This window comes from Scylla paramamosain, chromosome 11 (genome assembly GCF_035594125.1).
Source record: "Scylla paramamosain isolate STU-SP2022 chromosome 11, ASM3559412v1, whole genome shotgun sequence".
In the NCBI taxonomy this organism is placed as follows: Eukaryota; Metazoa; Arthropoda; class Malacostraca; order Decapoda; family Portunidae; genus Scylla; species Scylla paramamosain.
This window is the reverse complement of record NC_087161.1, coordinates 8,137,008-8,157,500: the sequence shown is the minus strand read 5'-3', so window position 1 is coordinate 8,157,500 and position 20,493 is coordinate 8,137,008. Positions and strand designations below refer to the sequence as shown.

The 20,493-nt window shown below is 37.2% G+C and overlaps 2 protein-coding genes and 1 long non-coding RNA gene across 5 annotated transcripts in view; 2 read left to right on the top strand and 1 right to left on the bottom strand.

Annotated features, from left to right (window-relative positions):
- The window catches only part of LOC135104917 (arrestin domain-containing protein 2-like), a 161,670-nt gene that overhangs the window by 120,274 nt on the left and 20,903 nt on the right, over positions 1 to 20,493 (top strand). For both annotated transcript variants that reach the window (XM_064012675.1, XM_064012674.1), the window contains exon 3: positions 4,910 to 5,029. In XM_064012675.1, the coding sequence (XP_063868745.1) occupies positions 4,918 to 5,029 (112 nt within the window). In that variant the 5' untranslated portion in view covers positions 4,910 to 4,917. The remainder of the gene's footprint in view (positions 1 to 4,909; positions 5,030 to 20,493) is intronic.
- LOC135104919 (uncharacterized protein DDB_G0271670-like) lies at positions 9,559 to 10,993 on the top strand (the record flags this gene model as incomplete). The annotated part of the gene is made up of 2 exons (XM_064012677.1): positions 9,559 to 9,991; positions 10,528 to 10,993. Coding segments are annotated over exons 1-2 (846 nt in total), but the record flags the coding sequence as incomplete, so codon positions are not given.
- On the bottom strand, positions 15,516 to 19,812 carry LOC135104920 (uncharacterized). Of its 2 annotated transcripts, XR_010270596.1 has the most exons (3): positions 19,708 to 19,812; positions 16,691 to 16,880; positions 15,516 to 16,455 (listed from the first exon to the last, which is right to left on the bottom strand). It is a non-coding gene; the product is annotated as an uncharacterized LOC135104920 (long non-coding RNA). The 2 variants fall into 2 exon arrangements; XR_010270595.1 differs by having other exon boundaries at positions 15,516 to 16,880.

The window sequence follows — 20,493 nt, the reverse complement described above, 5'->3', positions numbered from 1 at the left end:
AGAGTTTATGGTCGCACTCAGGGAAAAATAAAAATCAATAAAATAAAATTTTAAAAAAATAAAAATAAATGATAATCTATCTATCAATCTCTCTCTATACACCAGGCAGGCAATTCCACACGGTGTATCCCAGACAAACCCACTCATACATCATTCACGCCACTTCGGCCCCGATGGAAAGGCCAGTCTCGTGGATCACGCTACTACACCAGAGGATCTTAAGCATACAACAAGAACACCAACACTAACGCCAACACCAACACCAACAACAAATCATGTCTGTAAAGGTATCTGAAGTGTTCAAATGAGGACATAACCTCAATCAAACCACCCTCCTGTGTAATGTACGCCTCTCTAATGAACGTGACTGTAGGAGCTTTAATTTTCTCTTTTCACGCATTGCAGCACGTGTTGTGGCGCCACCCGTCCATCAGGCGAGGAAGTGAAAGTGTTCCCTCGTGTTTTATTTCTTGTGTAGCCTGTGATAAGTGCTGGGTTTGACTTTGATGTACCTGGTGAGCGGCGAGACGACACACAGAGAGCTGGTGCACGATTTCTGTACTAAAACTCGTATTCTTAACCGACTGCTGTGGCTTCTCGGCTCAACGAATATAATAATCAGGATAAGATAAGAAATAATTGGTTCAAACCTGATAAAGTTAGGTAAAAAAGAAGAGAGATAGGAAGGAATTTCTTCTCGAACAGAGTGATAGATGAATGGAATGGACTCAGTAATCATGTTCTTAGTGCTGAGTCATTAGGGAGCTCTAAAAAAAAATTATAGATGAATTTATCGATGAGGATGATAAGTGGACATACGTAGCAAGGGCTGTAAGTTTCATGCAGAGACTGTCACGTGTAAGCCTGACGTTTTTAAATGATCTTGCGCAAATTTACATTATAAATTTGAAAGATACAACACCTAACAAAGGTGACTGATCCCAACTGACGATGCAAAATCCTTGTCAAAATATCAGTAGTTCCTTAAAACACCCTTCAAAATCTCCTTTACTTCTGCAAGAGCCAATTATTTTATTTATTTATTTATTTTTTATTTATTTATTTATTTATTTTATTTATTTATTTATTTATTTTCTTTTTTTTTTTTTTTGAGATAAGACGAGAAAATACTTCAGGACACTGTCTTAAGTCTTGTAACACGTGTACGCTGCCGCCTTACGTGCTTCCCGAGCCATGTAAAGGTTACGGTAAAGAAAGAAAGGAGGAATGGAAGAAAGAAAGAAAGAAAGAAAGGAAGAATGGAAGAAAGAAAGAAAGAAAGAAAGAAAGGAAGAATGGAAGAAAGAAAGAAAGAAAGAAAGAAAAAGGGAGGGAGGGAGGGAGGGAGGAAGAAGGGAAGGAAGGAAGGAGAGAGATCAGGAAGGATGAAAAGATGGAAGGAAGAATGAAAAAAAGAAAGAAAAGAGAGAAACAGACAAATAAAACGAAAGACAAACAAAAAGAAAGAAAAATTCAGAAAAGAAAAGAAAAGAAAGAAAGAAAGAACATAAAATAAAGAAGGGAATAAGAAAAAGGGCAGTAAAACCTAACTAACGAAAACTGATATGTGACAATCTCTCTCTCTCTCTCTCTCTCCTCTCTCTCTCTCTCTCTCTCTCTCTCTCTCTCTCTCTCTCTCTCTCTCTCTCTCTCTCTCTCTCTCTCTCTCTCTCTCTCTCTATGGAAACTTCTAAACTACATGTGATAAAGTACCGCATTTTAAACTGATGAGGGAAGCGCCGCATAACTTCTTATCACACGAACTTAACACAAATGAGTCGACAGTTGGGTGAGTGATGGGAAGGGAGAGGGGTGGTGGTCAGCGGAGCATCGCCACGGAGGAAGGATGTGAGTGGTGGTGGTCTGCAGGAGTTTTTATGTACAGAGGTGCTGTTCGTCACTTACATCCACACACACACACACACACACATACACACACCAATACAATAATCAGGACAGATATTGTTTTTGGTCATTCTTTTTTAGGACTGGCATCTTCAGTGAGCCTTTTTCACTGTCTTCTTGTTGCCCTCGGCCATACATGTAGAAATGACAAGGAATAACGAGTTCAAAACTGATAAACTTTGATTTATAAAGAGAAAATAATGAAGGAACTAGTTTTCAGATAGGGTTGTCGATAATTAGAACAGGAAGTCTTTTTTTTTTTTTTTTTAAGTGCCGAGTCAATAGGGAGCTTTAAAAACATTAGAGAAATTTATGGATAGGAATGATAAGAGGAAATAGGTAGGTATGTTTTATACAGTGACTACCACATGTAGGCCTGATGGCTTCCTGCAGCCTCCCTTATTTTATGTTCTTATATTCTTATATTCTTGTAAGTCAACAGGGATTTTTAAAAGATTGGAGAAATTTATGGATGGGGATAACAGGAGGAAAGAGGTAGGTATTTTTATAGAGACTGTCACATGTAGGCCTGATGGGTTCTTGCAGCTTCCCTTGTTTAATGTACTTATCTGAAATTAGTGCAATTCAATAATTGCAATTCAATAAGTGCAATTCAAAGCCAGTGTGAAAACACCACCAAATAAGTCTGTCTGAGGTTCACTTTTATCACACCAGGAAATGTATGACGACCCAGACCAGATATGCATAAGATCAAAGTCCTCGCGAGGACTTTGGGAGGGGAGAGGCGAGGTGATTGATTCCTCGTGGAGGGGATGCGCTCGCTGCAGGGATAAGACCAGACTGGGAATATGTGCACCTACAGAAACTACTTAGCTTCCAATACTTTGTAGGTTACCTCTCGCGGGAATCACAAAAAATGTAAATAAATAGATAAATAGATAAATAAAATAAATATGAATAAATAAAATCAATATAACAAAAGCAGTTTGCGTATATAACATAGCTTGAATACATAATAATAGAGTAATAATAATGATGATGATAATAATAATAATAATAATAATAATAATAATAATAATAATAATAATAATAATAATAACAATAACAATAACAATAATAATAATAATAATAATAATAATAATAATAATAATAATAATAATAATAATTATTATTAATATTATTATTATTATTATTATTATTATTATTATTATTATTATTATTATTATCATTATTATTATTATTATTATTATTATTATTACTATAATTATTTTCCCTTACAAAGTACAACGACAGTCTCTCGTCACGCATATTATATAAATATGCATCTCTCTGTAAGTGAGCAAACAAGCATCATAACCACCCATTAAACAACACAACAACACAAAACAACAAGAGTAGCAAGCCGCAAGAGACCACCAGCCCTGTATACGCAGAGCACACGTGGCAGCCCTCTATGTATATAACTTACCTATTCCCACCCATCATCCCCATTCATAAATCTGTCCAATCTTTTGAAGCTTCCTAATGACCCGGCACTAACATTCTGATTACTGAGTTCTTAGGGTGAAGCAGGGTGGCCTGTTTGATGCAGCCTTCCAGGCCTTCCAGCCTTCCAGGCTTCCCGTCCAGGCACCGCGCGTGGCACCACCAGGGCGGCAGGGGGAAAGGGGAAACCATATCGATTTCCCCGGAAAAAAAAAAAAAAAAAAAGGGGGGTGCGCCTGGAAAAGCCTGAATAAGTCGGGGAACCTTTGATCCGAGCTGGAAACCTGGACTGATCCGCTGGCCAGGGTATCTTGTACGGATCACAGCCCCCATCATTCCCTTCTCTCTCTCTCTCTCTCTCTCTCTCTCTCTCTCTCTCTCTCTCTCTCTCTCTCTCTCTCTCTCTCTCTCTCTCTCTCTCTGTTTTGTTGGTATGCTGATGAGGGGGAGTAAGACTTATCGCGTAACAATCTAAGGGCACTGCTTACCTGGATGTCTGATCAACACTTTCCATCATATTAACACCACGTCTGATCTCTCAAGAAATCCAGATACCCAGAGTTCGGGCTGACACACCCAGCTATGCATGATCCCTACTGCTAGTGATTGTAAGGAACATAACAGTGCCTAGTCCGATCCTCACGTGCCGCCTTTCTTTCCTCCCGCAGGAAGCAAGATGAATTACATTCGCGAATTCAAATAAACATAACAGTAGTTACCACTGTTATGTTTTACCCGTATAACTATTAGTGCCGATCACTGTACCGTCTTTTCTTTTGTTTTAGCACTCAGTTTTACAGTCAACACGAACGTGGTAGTCCGTAATTTATGGGGGGAGGGAGTAATGGTAGGTGCTGTTATGATTTATCCGTATACTTATTAACACCTATCATCGTACGACGGAGGTGGGATGTAGCGACTGGAATGTTTACCCAGATGTGGCAGCAAATATAAGTTGACAATGCAGAACAATGTGTTTTGAGGCAGCCAAACTACTAATTAGGAATTCCAGAGAGCATCATAACCTGAAGTGATGGATAAGGTGCGCAGTTCCCTGGCGTGATAAAGTGACGGAATATGGAGAGCTGACTCATCCCAGGCACGAGAAGCAGAGAACAAGCTAGTCTGTACATTTATCTGCACAAGCTGCACATACATATATATGTAAATGAACAAAGCTACAAGACTGTTTTGTCCCTCATCGCCACAAGCCTCAAATATTGGTCTAATACAGTGCCTGCGCCCTTTCTCACGTGTCCTCCTTTCCTCCCGCAGGCAACAAGATGGAAAAGAAACATAACACTGCCTAGTCTCACGTGCCCTTTTTTTCTCCAGTATACAGCAAGATGGAAAAGAAACATAACAGTGCCTTGTTCCTCTCCCACGCACCACCCTTCTTCCCCCTCCTCCAGCAGACAAGATGGAAAAGAAACATAACAGTGTCTAGTTCCTCTCCCACTCACCGCCCTTCTTTTCCACCCCAGCAGACACCAAGATAGAAAAGAAACATAACACTGCCTAGTATCCCTCCCTCACGTGCTCTTCTTTCGCCCCGCAGGCAGCAAGATGGACTACATTCGCGAGTTCGACATCCGCCTGGAGAAGGAGATGTACTACGCCGGGGAGTTGCTGCAGGGACAGGTCATCCTCAACACCGTGGAGAACTTCAAGCTAAGGGGTGAGCCTCGGAGAGAGAGAGAGAGAGAGAGAGAGAGAGAGAGAGAGAGAGAGAGAGAGAGAGAGAGAGAGAGAGAGAGAGAGAGAGAGAGAGAGAGAGAGAGAGAGAGAGAGAGAGAGAGAGAGAGAGAGAGAGAGAGAGAGAGAGAGAGAGAGAGAGAGAGAGAGAGAGAGAGAGAGAGAGAGAGAGAGAGAGAGAGAGAGAGAGAGAGAGAGAGAGAGAGAGAGAGAGTACAAACATGAAAGAGAGAAACAGAACTGTGTAAGGTGCAATACTGTGTGTGCGGAGGTGTAGTGGAGAGAGAGAGAGAGAGAGAGAGAGAGAGAGAGAGAGAGAGAGAGAGAGAGAGAGAGAGAGAGAGAGAGAATGCACGTAGGAGCAATAGGGTGTAACCATTGAGGGGAGGAGGAGGAGGAGGAGGAGGGTTAGCAAATTAAGGAAGTCATTAAGAGGGGGAGGATGAAAGACACCTGATTGAATATATACGAATCCTGTATGTGTGTGTGTGTGTGTGTGTGTGTGTGTGTGTGTGTGTGTGTGTGTGATTCAGATTCAGATTCAGATTCAGATTCAGATTCAGATTTATTTACATGCTCAGACTTTGTGATACAAAGTATGGAGCACAGCTCCTGCAATTATTTCAGATACAAACAAACACTAACAACTTATATAAATCAACTTTCTGTTACCTAAAAAAATTATAGGTAGCTTTTAAAAAAAGAGAAATGTTAGACAAAATATATTGACTTTTACTTTGCATTAATTGGATAAACTTATTCACTGTTGGGTTATTTCTATAATAATTTGGAATATATTTGTTTCTGAGCTCCACGATGTTATCATTAGGGCATGACAATAAAATATGATATTCATCTCCAACAACATTACATCTACATAAAGTACATAATCTTTCTTCCCTATCTATACTATCATATCTTCCTTTCACAACAGGTAGTCTATTGTTATTTGTTCTTATTTTAATCAAAGGCATTCTGATACTCTTTTTAAGTTTCAATAGGTAATCTTCTCTGCAATACAAGTCTTTATACATTCTATAACTCTTACAAAGTCCCTTTGTTGAAATATTTCTAAACCATGATGTTATCCAATGATCTTTAAGTTTGTTTTCAACTGCTTTCCTTAACCATTCTGGATTATTAGTTTGTTGATCCATCCAAATACCTGACATACCACAATTGTTAAGAATATTTCTTATATGGCAAATCCAAGGTGATGAATACATGCCTGTGGAGTCTAAATGTAACAAACTTTTATACATAATCATGCTTAACTTAGTAGTTTTCCCTGTTATTAACCTTGACCAGTAGCCAATCATTCTAGTATTGATAACAATATCAATAGGATATTCCCCTAACTCCCCATATACAATATCAGTGCTTGTATATTTATGTACATGTAATACATGTTTTAAAAATGTCATGTGCAACTGCTTGATTTCTCTAATAATACAGTATCCCCAAATTTCACAAGCATAGGTCATAATTGGCATTACAATGGTGTTAAACAATTCAAGTTGCAGATCAACTGGTAGATCATGTTTGCGGCATTTTCCAATTAGTGAATACATAGCTCTTGTTGCTCTTTTCTTAAGGTCCAATTGACCATTTCTAAACCTACCATTATAATTGAATAAGACACCAAGATATTTGTATTCACCAATTGTATCTATAATTTCATCACTAAATACAAAATGAAAATTGTCATAATTAAGTCTTCCTCTGCTGAATACAACAATTTTTGTCTTATTTTTGTTTACCTCTAATTTCCATTTGTCACAATATAACTCCAATGCATTAAGAATATTCCTCATTTCCTCTTCCGAATTAGCTAGAACTACTGTGTCATCAGCATACATCATTATCAATAAATTCAATTGTAAATCAAGGTAGTTATCATCAAATAGTAAGTAATTACATCTGTTTTCTATTAAAGACTTTTCAATGTCATTTACATAAAGGGCAAATAATAATGGAGAAAGATTTTCACCTTGTCTTACTCCTCTATTACAAATAAAAGTGTCTGACTTGTTTCCATTAAACTTAACACATGATTTAATGTTCAAATACATATTTCTAATAACATTAAGGACTTTACCACCAATATTTTCCTTTACCATCTTATACCAGAGCCCCTCCCTCCAAACTGTGTCAAATGCCTTTCTATAATCAATAAAAAGGCAAAATAATTGTTTCTTCTTCCATAAAAACAAATCAATGATGTTCTTTAATAAAAATATGTGATCAAGAGTACTATAACCTTGCCTAAATCCAGCTTGATTTTCTTTTATAATATTATGACTATCAGAATAAGAAGTTAACCTGTCATTTAGCACAGATGTGAATACCTTACCTAAGCAACTTAACAAAGTTATACCCCTATAATTGTGTGGGTCATCAACATCACCTTTATTCTTATACAATGGGACAATAACCCCTATCAACCATTCTTTAGGTAAATATCCTGTATCCAAAATCCTATTAAAAAATTTAACATACAAATTAAGCATATTTTTTGTACTTTTAATATATTCATTAACAATATCATCATATCCAGGTGCCTTGTCATTCTTTAGTTTTCTAATAGCTTTCAACACTTCATGTTCTGTAATGGGCTCATTCAGTGTTTCCTCTTCCCCAGATTCAATTGTAGCACTTTCTAGTTCACTTAAATGCTTATCACTTTCACTAATTTCCTCTGATAGATTCTTAAAGTGTTGATGAAAATCTGCAAGTGTAAGTGTAGTTTTGCTTTTATTTCCATCATTTTCCTTTAATATTTTCCAATATGTTTTTGGATCTTTATTTCTGTTTGCTTTTAACTTAATCAACATATTTTCTTTTTCCTTATTGTGTACTCTTTTCAGTTCAGCTTTGTACTTCTTGCTTTTTTCTATCATATCTTTCTTATTATCCTCACTCCTCCTCAGATTATATTTATGTCTAGCTTTATGGTATGCTTTCCTTGTATACCAACAAATATTATCATATCCAGATAAACTTGCATTATTACTTTGCTTAACATAATTTTTCTTTTTCTTTGGTGGAAAAACCTTTACAGCTGCTCCTAATAAAATATTCTTTATTCTAGTACTTACATCTTCAATGTCCATAGAATCCATCTGCTCTATTAACTCTTTTACCTGATTTTCATCAATTTCTGCTATATAATCCTCTTCCTTAGATGCTCTCCACTTACTTGGTTGATTATAGTTACTCACAGGTGCTATATTGGCATTGTTAATAATTACATACTCAATATTTACTTTAAGCTGTACATGAATACCACAATGAATATCTGAATACAATGGGTCATAGTCTAGCACTCTAAATTCATTTACATCTTTTAACAATGTTGGTGAACCTATAACATAATCCACAAGAGTGCCATGTGTAGTTGTGGGTCTCCCCACTCTGAGATCTCTATCTACTCTACCATTGAAAATACATACCTTATTATTACAACATATTGTCACCAAATTTCTCCCATAAGAATTCCTATCCTGTGTTACATCTTGGTTATACCTTGTTCCATCCACTCCCATTGCTTTAAGTATGTTTTGTACCTCAAATAGATCACCATTACCATCATCATCAACATCATCATCATCATCATCATCATCATCATCATCATCATCATGAAGTACATCTGGCAAAACATAATCCAACAGAGTTCCAGTATGTGAGTTAAAATCTCCACATAATAAATGTGAGTAATCATCACTTGTATAATCCAAAAGAAAATTATCAATTTCTTCAAAGTGTGTGTGTGTGTGTGTGTGTGTGTGTGTGTGTGTGTGTGTGTGTGTGAAGATTCGGCATAACAAGACATGTGGAGGGAAAAAGATAATATGGAAGTGAATGGTGAATGGTGAATGGAGACACAAGAAAAACAGACTGGATTGGGAGGGTTATGAAAGGAGGGAGGCGAGGCACAGGAGAAAATCTTGGCGGTGAATGTGGCAAGGAAAATATTACCGTGGTGGGTGAAAAGGAAAAAGAAGAGAAAGGATAATGTTGAGGTAAAGTTATAGAAAGGTGTGTTGTGGAGAGGGTTTCGTGATGAAATAAGAGATGTGGAAGAGAGAGAGAGAGAGAGAGAGAGAGAGAGAGAGAGAGAGAGAGAGAGAGAGAGAGAGAGAGAGAGAGAGAGAGAGAGAGAGAGACATAAAAAAGACAGACAGACAGACACACAGAGCAGTGATATTGATGTGTGTGTGTGTGTGTGTGTGTGTGTGTGTGTGTGTGTGTGTGTGTGTGTGTGTGTGTGTGTGTGTTTGAACTGCGATATGGATACTTTGAAAGGGATGTTAATAAACGTGCGCTCACTCGCCTAAAACAAACAACTCTCTCTCTCTCTCTCTCTCTCTCTCTCTCTCTCTCTCTCTCTCTCTCTCTCTCTCTCTCTCTCTCTCTCTCTCTCTCTCTCTCTGAGTTGCTCATCACGGGGAATCATCACCTAGCAACCTCGAGGGCATAACAATTATTAACGAGAGAAATATGATACCACCTAACGCTTCCTCCTCTTCCTCTTCCATCCCCTTCCTCCTCCTCCTCCCTGATTCATGTTTCTTCCGGCTGCCGATATTTCCTCCCCTTTCCACTTTTTCTTTCAAACTTTCAGTGCTATGGCCGCCCTTTGTCAGCTTGCAGGGCACTGTCAGAAGCTGTTTGCGTGGACTCACAGAACGCGGAGAGGGAAAAAAGAAAAGGGATGTCAGTTTAATCTTTTCAATGCTAGGGAACTGTCTGAGACTTATTCCTCCTCCTCCTCCTCCTCCTCCTCCTCCTCCTCCTCCTCCTCCTCCTCCTCCTCCTCCTCCTCTTCGTCCTCTTGCTCCTCCTCATCCTCTTGTTGTTGTTGTTGCTGTTGTCCTTTTTCTTCTTCTTCTTCTTCTTCTTCTTCTTCTTCTTCTTCTTCTTCTTCTTCTTCTTCTTCTTCTTCTTCGTTTCCTTCTTCTTTTCTCCCCCTCCTTCTCCACCTCTTCCTTTCTTCTTCTTCTTCTTTTCTCTTCTTCTTCTTCTTCTTTTTCTTTCTCTTCTTCTTCTTCTTCTTCTTTCTTCTTCTTCTTCTTCTTGCTCTTTCTTTTCTTCTTCTTCTTGCTCTTCTTCTTCTTCTTGCTCTTCTTCTCCTTCTTCTTGCTCTTCTTCTCCTTCTTCTTCTTCTTGCTCTTCTTCTTCTTCTCCTTCTTCTTTTCTTCTTGCTCCTCTTCTTCTTGCTCTTCTTCTTCTTGCTCTTCTTCTTCTTGTTCTTCTTCTTCTTGCTCTTCTTCTTCTTGTTCTTGTTCTTCTTCTTCTTGCTCTTCTTCTTCTTCTTCTTGCTCTTCTTCTTCTTCATCCTCTTCTTCTTCTTCTTCTTGGTCTTCATCTTCTTCTTCTTCTTCTTCTTATTGGTCTTCTTCTTGGTCTTCTTCTTCTTCTTATTATTATTATTATTGGTCTTCTTCTTCTTCTTCTTCTTCTTCTTCTTATTGGTCTTCTTTCTTCTTCTTCTTCTTCTTCTTCTTCTTCTTCTTCTTCTTCTTCTTCTTCTTCTTGGTCTTCATCTTCTTCTTCTTCTTCTTCTTCTTGGTCTTCATCATCATCTTCTTCTTCTTCTTATTGGTCCTCTTCTTGGTCTTCTTCTTCTTGGTCTTCTTCTTCTTCTTCTTCTTGGTCTTCTTCTTCTTCTTCTTCTTCTTCTTCTTCTTCTTCTTGGTCTTCTTCTTCTTCTTCTTCTTCTTCTTGGTCTTCTTCTTCTTCTTCTTCTTCTTCTTGGTCTTCTTCTTCTTCTTCTTCTTCTTCTTCTTCTTCTTGGTCTTCTTCTTCTTCTTCTTCTTGGTCTTCTTCTTCTTCTTCTTCTTCTTCTTCTTCTTCTTCTTCTTCTTGGTCTTCTTCTTCTTCTTCCTCTTGGTCTTCTTTTTCTTCTTCTTCTTGGTCTTCTTCTTCTTCTTCTTCTTCTTCTTCTTGGTCTTCTTCTTCTTCTTGGTCTATTTCTTCTTCTTCTTCTTCTTCTTCTTGGTCTTCTTCTTCTTCTTCTTCTTGGTCTTCGTCTTCTTCTTCTTCTTGGTCTTCTTCTTCTTCTTCTTCTTCTTCTTGGTCTTCTTTTTCTTGGTCTTCTTCTTCTTTTTCTTCTTCTTGGTCTTCTACTTCTTCTTCTTCTTCTTGGTCTTCTTCTTCTTCTTCTTGGTCTTGGTCTTCTTCTTCTTCTTCTTGGTCTTCTTCTTCTTCTTGCTCTTCTTCTTGGTCTTCTTCTTCTTCTTCTTGGTCTTCTTCCTGGTCTTCTTGCTCTTCTTCTTGGTCTTCTTCTTCTTGGTCTTCTTCCTGATCTTCTTCTTCTTCTTCTTGGTCTTCTTCTTCTTGGTCTTCTTCTTGGTCTTCTTCTTCTTCTTGCTCTTCTTCTTCTTCTTGCTCTTCTTCTTCTTCTTGCTCTTCTTCTTCTTCTTGCTCTTCTTCTCCTCCTCCTCTTCCTCCTCCTCTTCCTCCTCCTCTTCCTTCTCCTCCTTATCCTTCTCCCACTCTTCTTCCTCCTCCTTATCCTTCTCCTTTTCCTCCTACTCTTCCTCCTTTTTCTCCTCCTCCTCCTTTTCCTCCTCCTTCTCCTTCTTTTCCTCCTCCTTCTCCTTCTTTTCATCCTCCTCCTCCTCCTCCTTCTTTTCCTCCTCCTCCACCTTCTTTTCCTCCTCCTCCTCCTCCTTCTCCTTTTCTTCCTCCTCCTCCTTCTCCTTTTCCTCCTCCTCCTCCTTCTCCTTCTTTTCCTCCTCCTCCTTCTTTTCCTCATACTTTTCCTCCTCCTCCTTCTTCTCCTCATACTTTTCCTCCTCCTCCTTCTTCTCCTCATATTTTTCCTCCTCCTGCTCCTTCTCCTTTTCCTCCTCCTCCTCCTCATACTTTTCCTCCTAATCATCATACTTTTCCTCCTCCTCCTCTTCCTTCTCCTCCTTCTTCTTCTTCTTTTCCTCCTCATCATCATACTTTTCCTCCTCCTCCTCTTCCTTCTCCTTCTTCTTCTTCTTCCTCCTCCTCCTCCTCCTCCTCCTCCTCCTCCTCTCGGCTGCTCTTGTCACTCGTCGCCACAGCGGATCAACCTTCCCCAACCAACTCGGTGTTCTGCGTCTTCCTGCGTCGCTTCCACCACAAGCATGTCCTCCTTCAGTGCATCCATAAACCTTCTCTCAGGCGTTCCCCTCTAATATCTAGGAAGCTATAGTATATAAATAAGTGTCTTAAAGGTTGTACTAGAGAGAGAGAGAGAGAGAGAGAGAGAGAGAGAGAGAGAGAGACGTCTTACAATGAAAGGCTTAACGTCAATATTTTATTTGAACATGAATTTAATTTTCTTACTCTTTAGCCTCTGCGTCTTATTCACTCTATGTTTCTTTCACACATTCATTCATTCATTCATTCTCTCTCTCTCTCTCTCTCTCTCTCTCTCTCTCTCTCTCTCTCTCTCTCTCTCTCTCTCTCTCTCTCTCTCTCTCTCTCTCTCTCTCTCTCTCTCTCTCTCTCTCTCTCTCTCTCTCTCTCTCTCCTTTCTGGGAACTACATTATGAGGTGGCGATTTTTATTTTTATTTGTTTCCTTTGTGTTTGTTCTTTACTCATTTTTGTGCCCTTCGGTATGTTCCCCTAACATGTAACAAAATGAAAAGGTGTGGTGTTCAGTTTCATTTTTCTTTCCGTCTATTTATAACACCCTCTCTTCCGCCCTTTCTTCTTTTCTCTTTTAATAATGAAAGGCATGACTGTGATTTTTCCTTTCCCTCCTGTGTTTTATCTTCCGTGGGTTTTGTAATCAACGTATTATCTGCTTCTACAATCTTTCCGGTCTTGATCTGAATTCTCTCTCTCTCTCTCTCTCTCTCTCTCTCTCTCTCTCTCTCTCTCTCTCTCTCTCTCTCTCTCTCTCTCTCTCTCTCTCTCTCTCTCTCTCTCTCACTCTCACTCTCTAGTCTTTCTAGATATCTTTTGTTCGTTTTTAAACTTTTTATTCATTTTTTTCTAGATTCATCTGTTCGCCTTTTTTTAGGTTTTCGTTTAATTTTTGTTAGTTTTTTTAAGGTGTTCGTTTTTTTTCTAGGTCTATTTTTCTGCATTCTTCATTTATTTTTTTATTCGTCTTTCAATTTTCATTTGTTTTTATTTACCTTTCTTTTAGATTTCAGCGTTTTTTTTTTCAGATCTACTGTTTTCTATTCGTTGGTTTCGATTTTTCTTTTTCGTCTAAAATTTTTTTTTTCAAATTCCCTGTAGGTATTTTCTTTGCATCTTTCTCTACTTTCTTTCTCAGTTCACTGTTCTAGATTATCCATTTTCTATTTTTTCTGTCCTATTTTGTTAGTTTCTAGAACTTTTTTATTTTCATTCTTTTTTTATCTTGCTAGATTTTCCCTTCGCTGTTTTAACTTTTTTTTTCTCTTTCTAGGTTTTCTTTTTCTTTTACTTTTTTTCCCTTGTTTCTCTGGTTCACTAATTTTTCTTTATATTATCTTCCGAAAATTTTATTTTTCCTTATTTATTTTGAAATATTCACAGTTGTTTTAGTGTAACAGGGAAACATGAAATATGAGCTTTTCCTTTTTTGTGTGTTTCTGAAATTTTCCTTCTTTTTCTATTCGTCTTTCTAGGATTCTCTTTTTTCCTTCTCCTTATATATATATATATATATATATATATATATATATATATATATATATATATATATATATATATATATATATATATATATATATATATATATATATATATATATATATATATATATATATATATATATATATATATATATATATATATATATATATATATATATATATATATATATATATATATATATATATATATATATATATATATATATATATATATATATATATATATATATATATATATATATATATATATATATATATATATATATATATATATCCAGGATTAATTTTTGTGTGATGTGGATTTGAGAGATGTTTTTTTTTTTTGTTTTTGCCTTTCTTGGCTTTTCTCTTCATTTGCAGTCTTTTTTATTTATTTATTTTTATTTATTTATTTTTTTTTTTTTTTTGTAATGTAAAATGTAAACTTTTCATTGTTTTATTTTTTTTTTTTCTCTCTCTCTCTCTTTCTGTCTCAGTCTAAATTTTGTGTTATTTTTTGCTTACTGCAAGATGTAAATTTTTCTTTTTCTTTGCCTTTCAAAACATATCACCGTTTTATCTCTAAATTTCTAGTGTTATTTTCCGAGTTCTGTGAGATTCGCCTTTTTCTTTCATTTTTCTCTAAGTCTCAAGTGTTAAAACTAGTTTTCTTTCTTTTTTTCTTTGTATTTCCATTTTTTCACCACTTTTTTCTCTAAATTTTTAGTATCATTTTTGCTTTATACTTTGCTTTTCCGAATTTCTTTTTTTTCTTTGTATTTCCATTTTTTCACCACTTTTTTCTCTAAATTTTCAGTATCATTTTTGCTTTATACTTTGCTTTTCCGAATTTCTTTTTTCCTTTTTTTGCCTTTTTCCAGTCCTTTCCAAGTCTTTTTTTTTCACTTTTTTCATTAGTGTAAGATGAGACGCGAGCTGATTGGCTATTGTATCAGAGGGAGGGAGCGTGTCACCAATCACGACACGGCGCCGGGGATGTGGTAGGCCTGCACCAATAGGCCGTGATGAGCCTTGGCGCCAACAAATTGCCCATGATTGCATAATTAGCGACAATTCTCCAAAATGTGTCTTTCTGTCCGTTTGTTTGTTTATCTGTCTGTCTGTGTCTGTCTATTAGTTTGTCTGTCTATCTGTTTCCCCGTCTCGATCTCCTGAAAGTGTCTGTCTGCCTATGTCTGTATATCTGTCTATTTGTCTGTTGTTGGTGCATCTATCTATCTGTTTTTCTTTGTCTCAGTCTCACGAGTGTCTTTCTGCTTGTCTGTTTGTCTATCTGCCTATCTGTTGGTGCGTCTGTTTGTCTGTCTGTCTGTCTATCCGTCTCAACCTCCACTTCCGTATTTCTTGTTTACTTGTCTTTTTTCCTATTCCCGCGTTTTTGTTTGTGAAACCGTCCATTTTTTGTCTAGTTTGTGTTCTCTCTCTCTCTCACTCTCTCTCTCTCTCACCTGCTATTACCTCCCTTCTTCCTCCCTGCTTCCCTCCTCCCCTCTTCTTCCATTCCATTAAGTTCTTTCACGGTCGTCTCTCGCTTTACTCAATCTCCTTCCCTCATGCCGTGCTCAGAGAGAGAGAGAGAGAGAGAGAGAGAGAGAGACGGGGGTGTGGAGATCCAAGGACACAGGATGGATAGGAGTGGGGGATTAGGGGGGGAGGGAGAGAGAGAGAGAGAGAGAGAGAGAGAGAGAGAGAGAGAGAGAGAGAGAGAGAGAGAGCTCTAACACTCATCATCAATAACAAGGTCATTACCATAGTTACTGATATATTTAGTATCACAAGTGCGCTCTCTCTCTCTCTCTCTCTCTCTCTCTTCCCCCCCCCCCCCCGTGTGTGTATGTGTGTGTGTGTGTGTGTGTGTATGTGTTATAGCTGGAAATATGCAGCTGGTGCGGGCGATGGATGAGCGGCGTGGTCTTATTACATAAACAAGATTACTTGCAAGACCTCAAGGCGGTATGCCGACATGAGCATCACGGAAACACTACACCAGCTTCAGAATCATTGAGGACTTGTGATCTAACCTACATGTATTATTAAGGGCACTGGGTCTGTCTGTGTTTTTGTCTTTTGTCTTATCCCTCCGTCTCTCCTGTGTTTGTTTTGTTGTTTTGTGTTTTTGTCTTAGCTTTCTGACCGTTTGTTTCATTTTGTCTCGTCTTTGTCTGTGTTTGTTTTGCCTCTTTCCGTTTCGTCTTGTGCTCCTGTCTGTCTGTGTTTGTCTTGCCGTGTCTTCGTTTATCTGTTTATCCGTGTTTCTTGTGTTTGTCTTTGTTTTCTTGCGTTTTTATCTTGTCTTGCCTTTCTGTCTGTGTTTCTGTATTGCCTTATCTTTGTTTCTTTTGTCTTTGTTTACCTTCGTCTTGTTTTTTTTTTCTTTGTCTGTCTGTCTTGCCTTTGTGTGTGTTTCTGTATTGCCTTGTATTTGTTTGTCTGTTTTTGTCTTTTTTTTTCTGTGTGTGTGTGTTTGTATTGTCTTGTCTTGTCTTGTCGTCTGTCCTGCTTGTCTTTTCAGAGAAATAAAGCCAAATCTGGGGATCGAAGTATCTTTATTTAAACATGACATTGCCGATATATATTTTCAAGATTCCGTGTCAGTCAAAAGATATCCACTGTAATTCAAGATGCAGACTGGGAATGGCGCTGCATTTTTCGTCAGTGTTTCATGCAGCATTGCTTTATCCGGTACATATGATTGGCGGCAGTTCATGAGGAACACTCCTGGACCACCAGGTGACCCGCCTCACCCACTGCAAGCCTGATCTTTCCTGAGCCAGGCGCTGGGAAGGGGAGGTCGTAAGATTCTTATTTTTTATTTATTTATTTTTTTATTTATTTATATTTTTCATTTATTTTAATTTGTTTATTTATTTTTACTTTTTTTATGTATGAGGCACTGGCCAAGGGCAACAAACGAGCAAGTGAAAAAAAAACAGTGCCAGTCCCAAAAGAAAGGTAAAAAAGAATCATCCAAATTGGAGGATATTGTGTCCCTGCAGGCTGATCGTCTATTACTTCAGCAACACAGGGCCTGCTATTCAGGTGCCACTCGTCTGTAAGCGCCAGCCACGAAGATCAAGGACACGGGTGTGCTCACTTATTCACCAGCGAGAGGCTCACACGTCTGTCGCCTCACACGTCTAACATTTGCCTGCCACCCCGGAAGCAGACTATCCTCGCAGACCGTCTTCTCTCGGTCACCTCACTGTGAAAGGTTACGTGCTGCAAGTAATCGTCACCAATAGTAGCTTGACATTTGGCCGTCCTTTGAAATATATATAGAGCGATCTGCGTAATTCAGCTCCAGGCACCAACGTGAAATATTCCTGAATTTCTGAAAAATAGACTTAATGGTATTCGCGTCCAATTGGGAAATCCCTAACACTCATCATTTTATTTCAAGTTCCCAAATGCAGAATCAGTATTAATGTCCTTACTGACAAGTTACGTGTATTGGTTCTAAGTTGTGAAGCATGAAACTATGAATACTTAATGGTAAGAATAGTTTTTTTTTTTTTTTTCTACGTGAACATCACTCAAGTCCACTCATCAAGTCTGGCTCCATTTCTAATTATGGGACATTCTGGAAATAATGACAGAATCAGGACTGAGGACTATGTTTAGGATTTCATTTTTTTTTTTTTTTTCTCTCTCTCCAAGGGGCATAAATGTTGTCCCTTGGCAAGCCTTTCTCCGAGTCTGCCAGGATTTACATAACACTGGCAAGCTTCCTCAGAGCCTTGCAAGCGTTTACAGAAATAGTAAGCCTTTCCTAATGAATTAGCAGAGGCACAATTAGCTACCCTTAGTTCAGATGAGATAGTATTGCCTTCCTACTCAACATCAAGCCTGTAATTTCATAATTTCGTTTAAGTGCATTAAAACGAGAAAAATAAGATAAGCTACAACGTCTACAACATACGTAGCTATATCCTTTGTCATCCTCATACATAAATGCACCTTATCTTCTCCCTAGTGACTCGGCACCAACAACTTGATTACTAAGTATATTCTATTTATCAGCCAATGCCTTCCCATCTTCTTATATTGACTGTACAAACAACTGTAGAACACATCAATAAAAAAAACTTTTTTTTTATGTAGGAAGGCCACTGGCTAAGGGCAACAAAAATTATGAGCGAAAAAAAAGGCCGACTTATTGTCAGTTCCCATACAGATATCATACAGAATGATAAAAAGAAAAAAAAAAGATAAATGTCTTGAAACCTCCCTCTAGAAAGAGTTCAAGTCATAGGAAGGAGGAAGTACAGAAGCGGGCAGAGAGCTTCAGTGTTTACCAGAGAAAGGGATGAATGACAGAATACTGGGTAACTCTTACATTAGACAGGTGGACAGAATAGGGATGAGAGAAGAAAAAGTCTTGTGCAGCGAGGCTGCGGGAGGAGGGGAGTTAGCAGTTTAGCAAGTTAGCTTGCTAAACTTGCAGTTTAGAGGGGAGCTTGCAGTTAACAAGATCAGAAGAGCAGTTAACGTGAAAATAGCGGTAGAAGATAGCAAGAGATGCAACAATGTGTCGATGAGAAAGAGGCTGAAAGTAGTCAGAGGAGATGAATTGGTAAGATAAAAAGATTCCGATTCCACCCTATCAAAAATAGCGTTATGACTGGAACCCCATCCCCTAAACATGTGAAGCATACTCCATACATGGACAGATAAGGACCCTGTACAGAGTTTGCAGCTGGGGATATACATGTTGTCAGTACGATAGTAAATAAAAATATGACAACTCAATGTCACAATTATTCACACGATCCAATCACTGTTTACATCCCCACATGGCCACTCAGAGCATTCATGTATTTTGAGAGAAGTAATGAAGACAAATAGTTGACACATAGAAGTAACGCTTCAATTGGAATACTTTTATAAGCCCATTCAAAACTTCAAATTTATTAAACAACGATCCTAACGTTATTTACTTTTCATTATTTATTTTTTTTTTATTTTATTTATTTATTTATTTTATTTATTTTTATTTATTTATTTTTTTTTTTTTTTTGCAAATATTCAGCAATTATTCATGAATAGTCTTCGGTTAAGATAAATTTTTTAAATCAAAATATTACTTTCTAATGATCATAAATAGTGTGACTGTCTTTAGACTAAATCATCAATATTGTATTATTTATTTGTATATAAATCAAACAGTCGAAGTAACGGTAAATGTGAGTTAATGAATATTGGTCTGGCGTCTCACCTGTGGACACTTGCAAGTTTCCACAGGTGAGACGCCAGACCGATATTCATGATGGCTAGGCTGCCAATAAAGGGCCTTTGAGTCTATGAGGCTGCGACAGACAGACCTCCATTTCATGATGCTTCGGATACAATTAATGTCCGGTAATTCTGAGGCGTTAAGGGTACGATTTCAAGTTCCATATTAATAGGTAGCCTTTTCGCTAGTCATGACGGTGATCATAACTAGTCAGGTCTTCGGTAAAGAATATAAACAGCATTATAAGTATGAGAAGCAACAATTTACCAAGTCATGCGTTCGTTTATATATATATATATATATATATATATATATATATATATATATATATATATATATATATATATATATATATATATATATATATATATATATATATATATATATATATATATATATATATATATATATATATATATATATAAATAACGAATATAAAACGAGTATGTATAACGAATATAAAACGAGTATGAAGTATTTATGAAACGAGTATGAAATAAAACTTAAAATCATTATTAAACTGAATATTCACCACGTGAAGCAGGCATAGCGCGTGCAACTTTTCTAGGACACAGTGATTCCGCTTGGGTTCAAGTATGTACAGTTTACATAACATATAAAAGTTAATGAGCAATAATGGAAACCAAAGGTGACGAAACATATACAAGTCAATAAGCAACAAAGTGAATGTAACATGTACTAAATAATAAGCAATAAGGGAAAACAAATATAGACCCAAAATACAACACAAATATAAGTAGCTCAGGTATGTACGTAATGAAGAGTGTGATCGTACGTGTGCGAGTGTTCGTGTTCGTCACGTCTTCTGACTCACGACGATGTAACCGAATCCAGGCAGCAGGAAGGAGGATGGTTCAAACTGCGAAAGGCGAATGAGACTGACGTAGCATGGAGGTGGAAGTCAGTCGTTAGCTCGGTTAGCTCGATCGAGACGTGACTCGAGACATGTTTCTAAGGCTTCGTCTTTATGATGCCGCTACGATGTGGTCGAGACGGTATTCGAAGCCGATGGTTAGTTGGAGAGATTAGTGGTTGGCGAGGCAGGTACGAGGGCCATAATAATAATAATAATAATAATAATAATAATAATAATATATATATATATATATATATATATATATATATATATATATATATATATATATATATATATATATATATATATATATATATATATATATATATATATATATATATATATATATATATATATATATATATATATATATATATATATATATATATATATATATATGTGTGTGTGTGTGTGTGTGTGTGTGTGTGTGTGTGTGTGTGTGTGTGTCGTGCAATGCAAGTATATTATTAATAGATTTGCAGCAACATTTCTGCTCTTATAATTGTCAGAATCAACAGCTAACGTTGTGAAGAAAACCTTGGATTAAGAAAAATATTAATTCACTAAACCCATATGTTCATGAAGTGTCAGCAGAAAAAAAAAAATTGGACAGATCCGTCAGTCAGCCCGTCACTGTACTGCATAAAACGTGGACATCCATTAAAGTATTTCTCGTATTAATGCATATAACCAGTCTTTAATTAC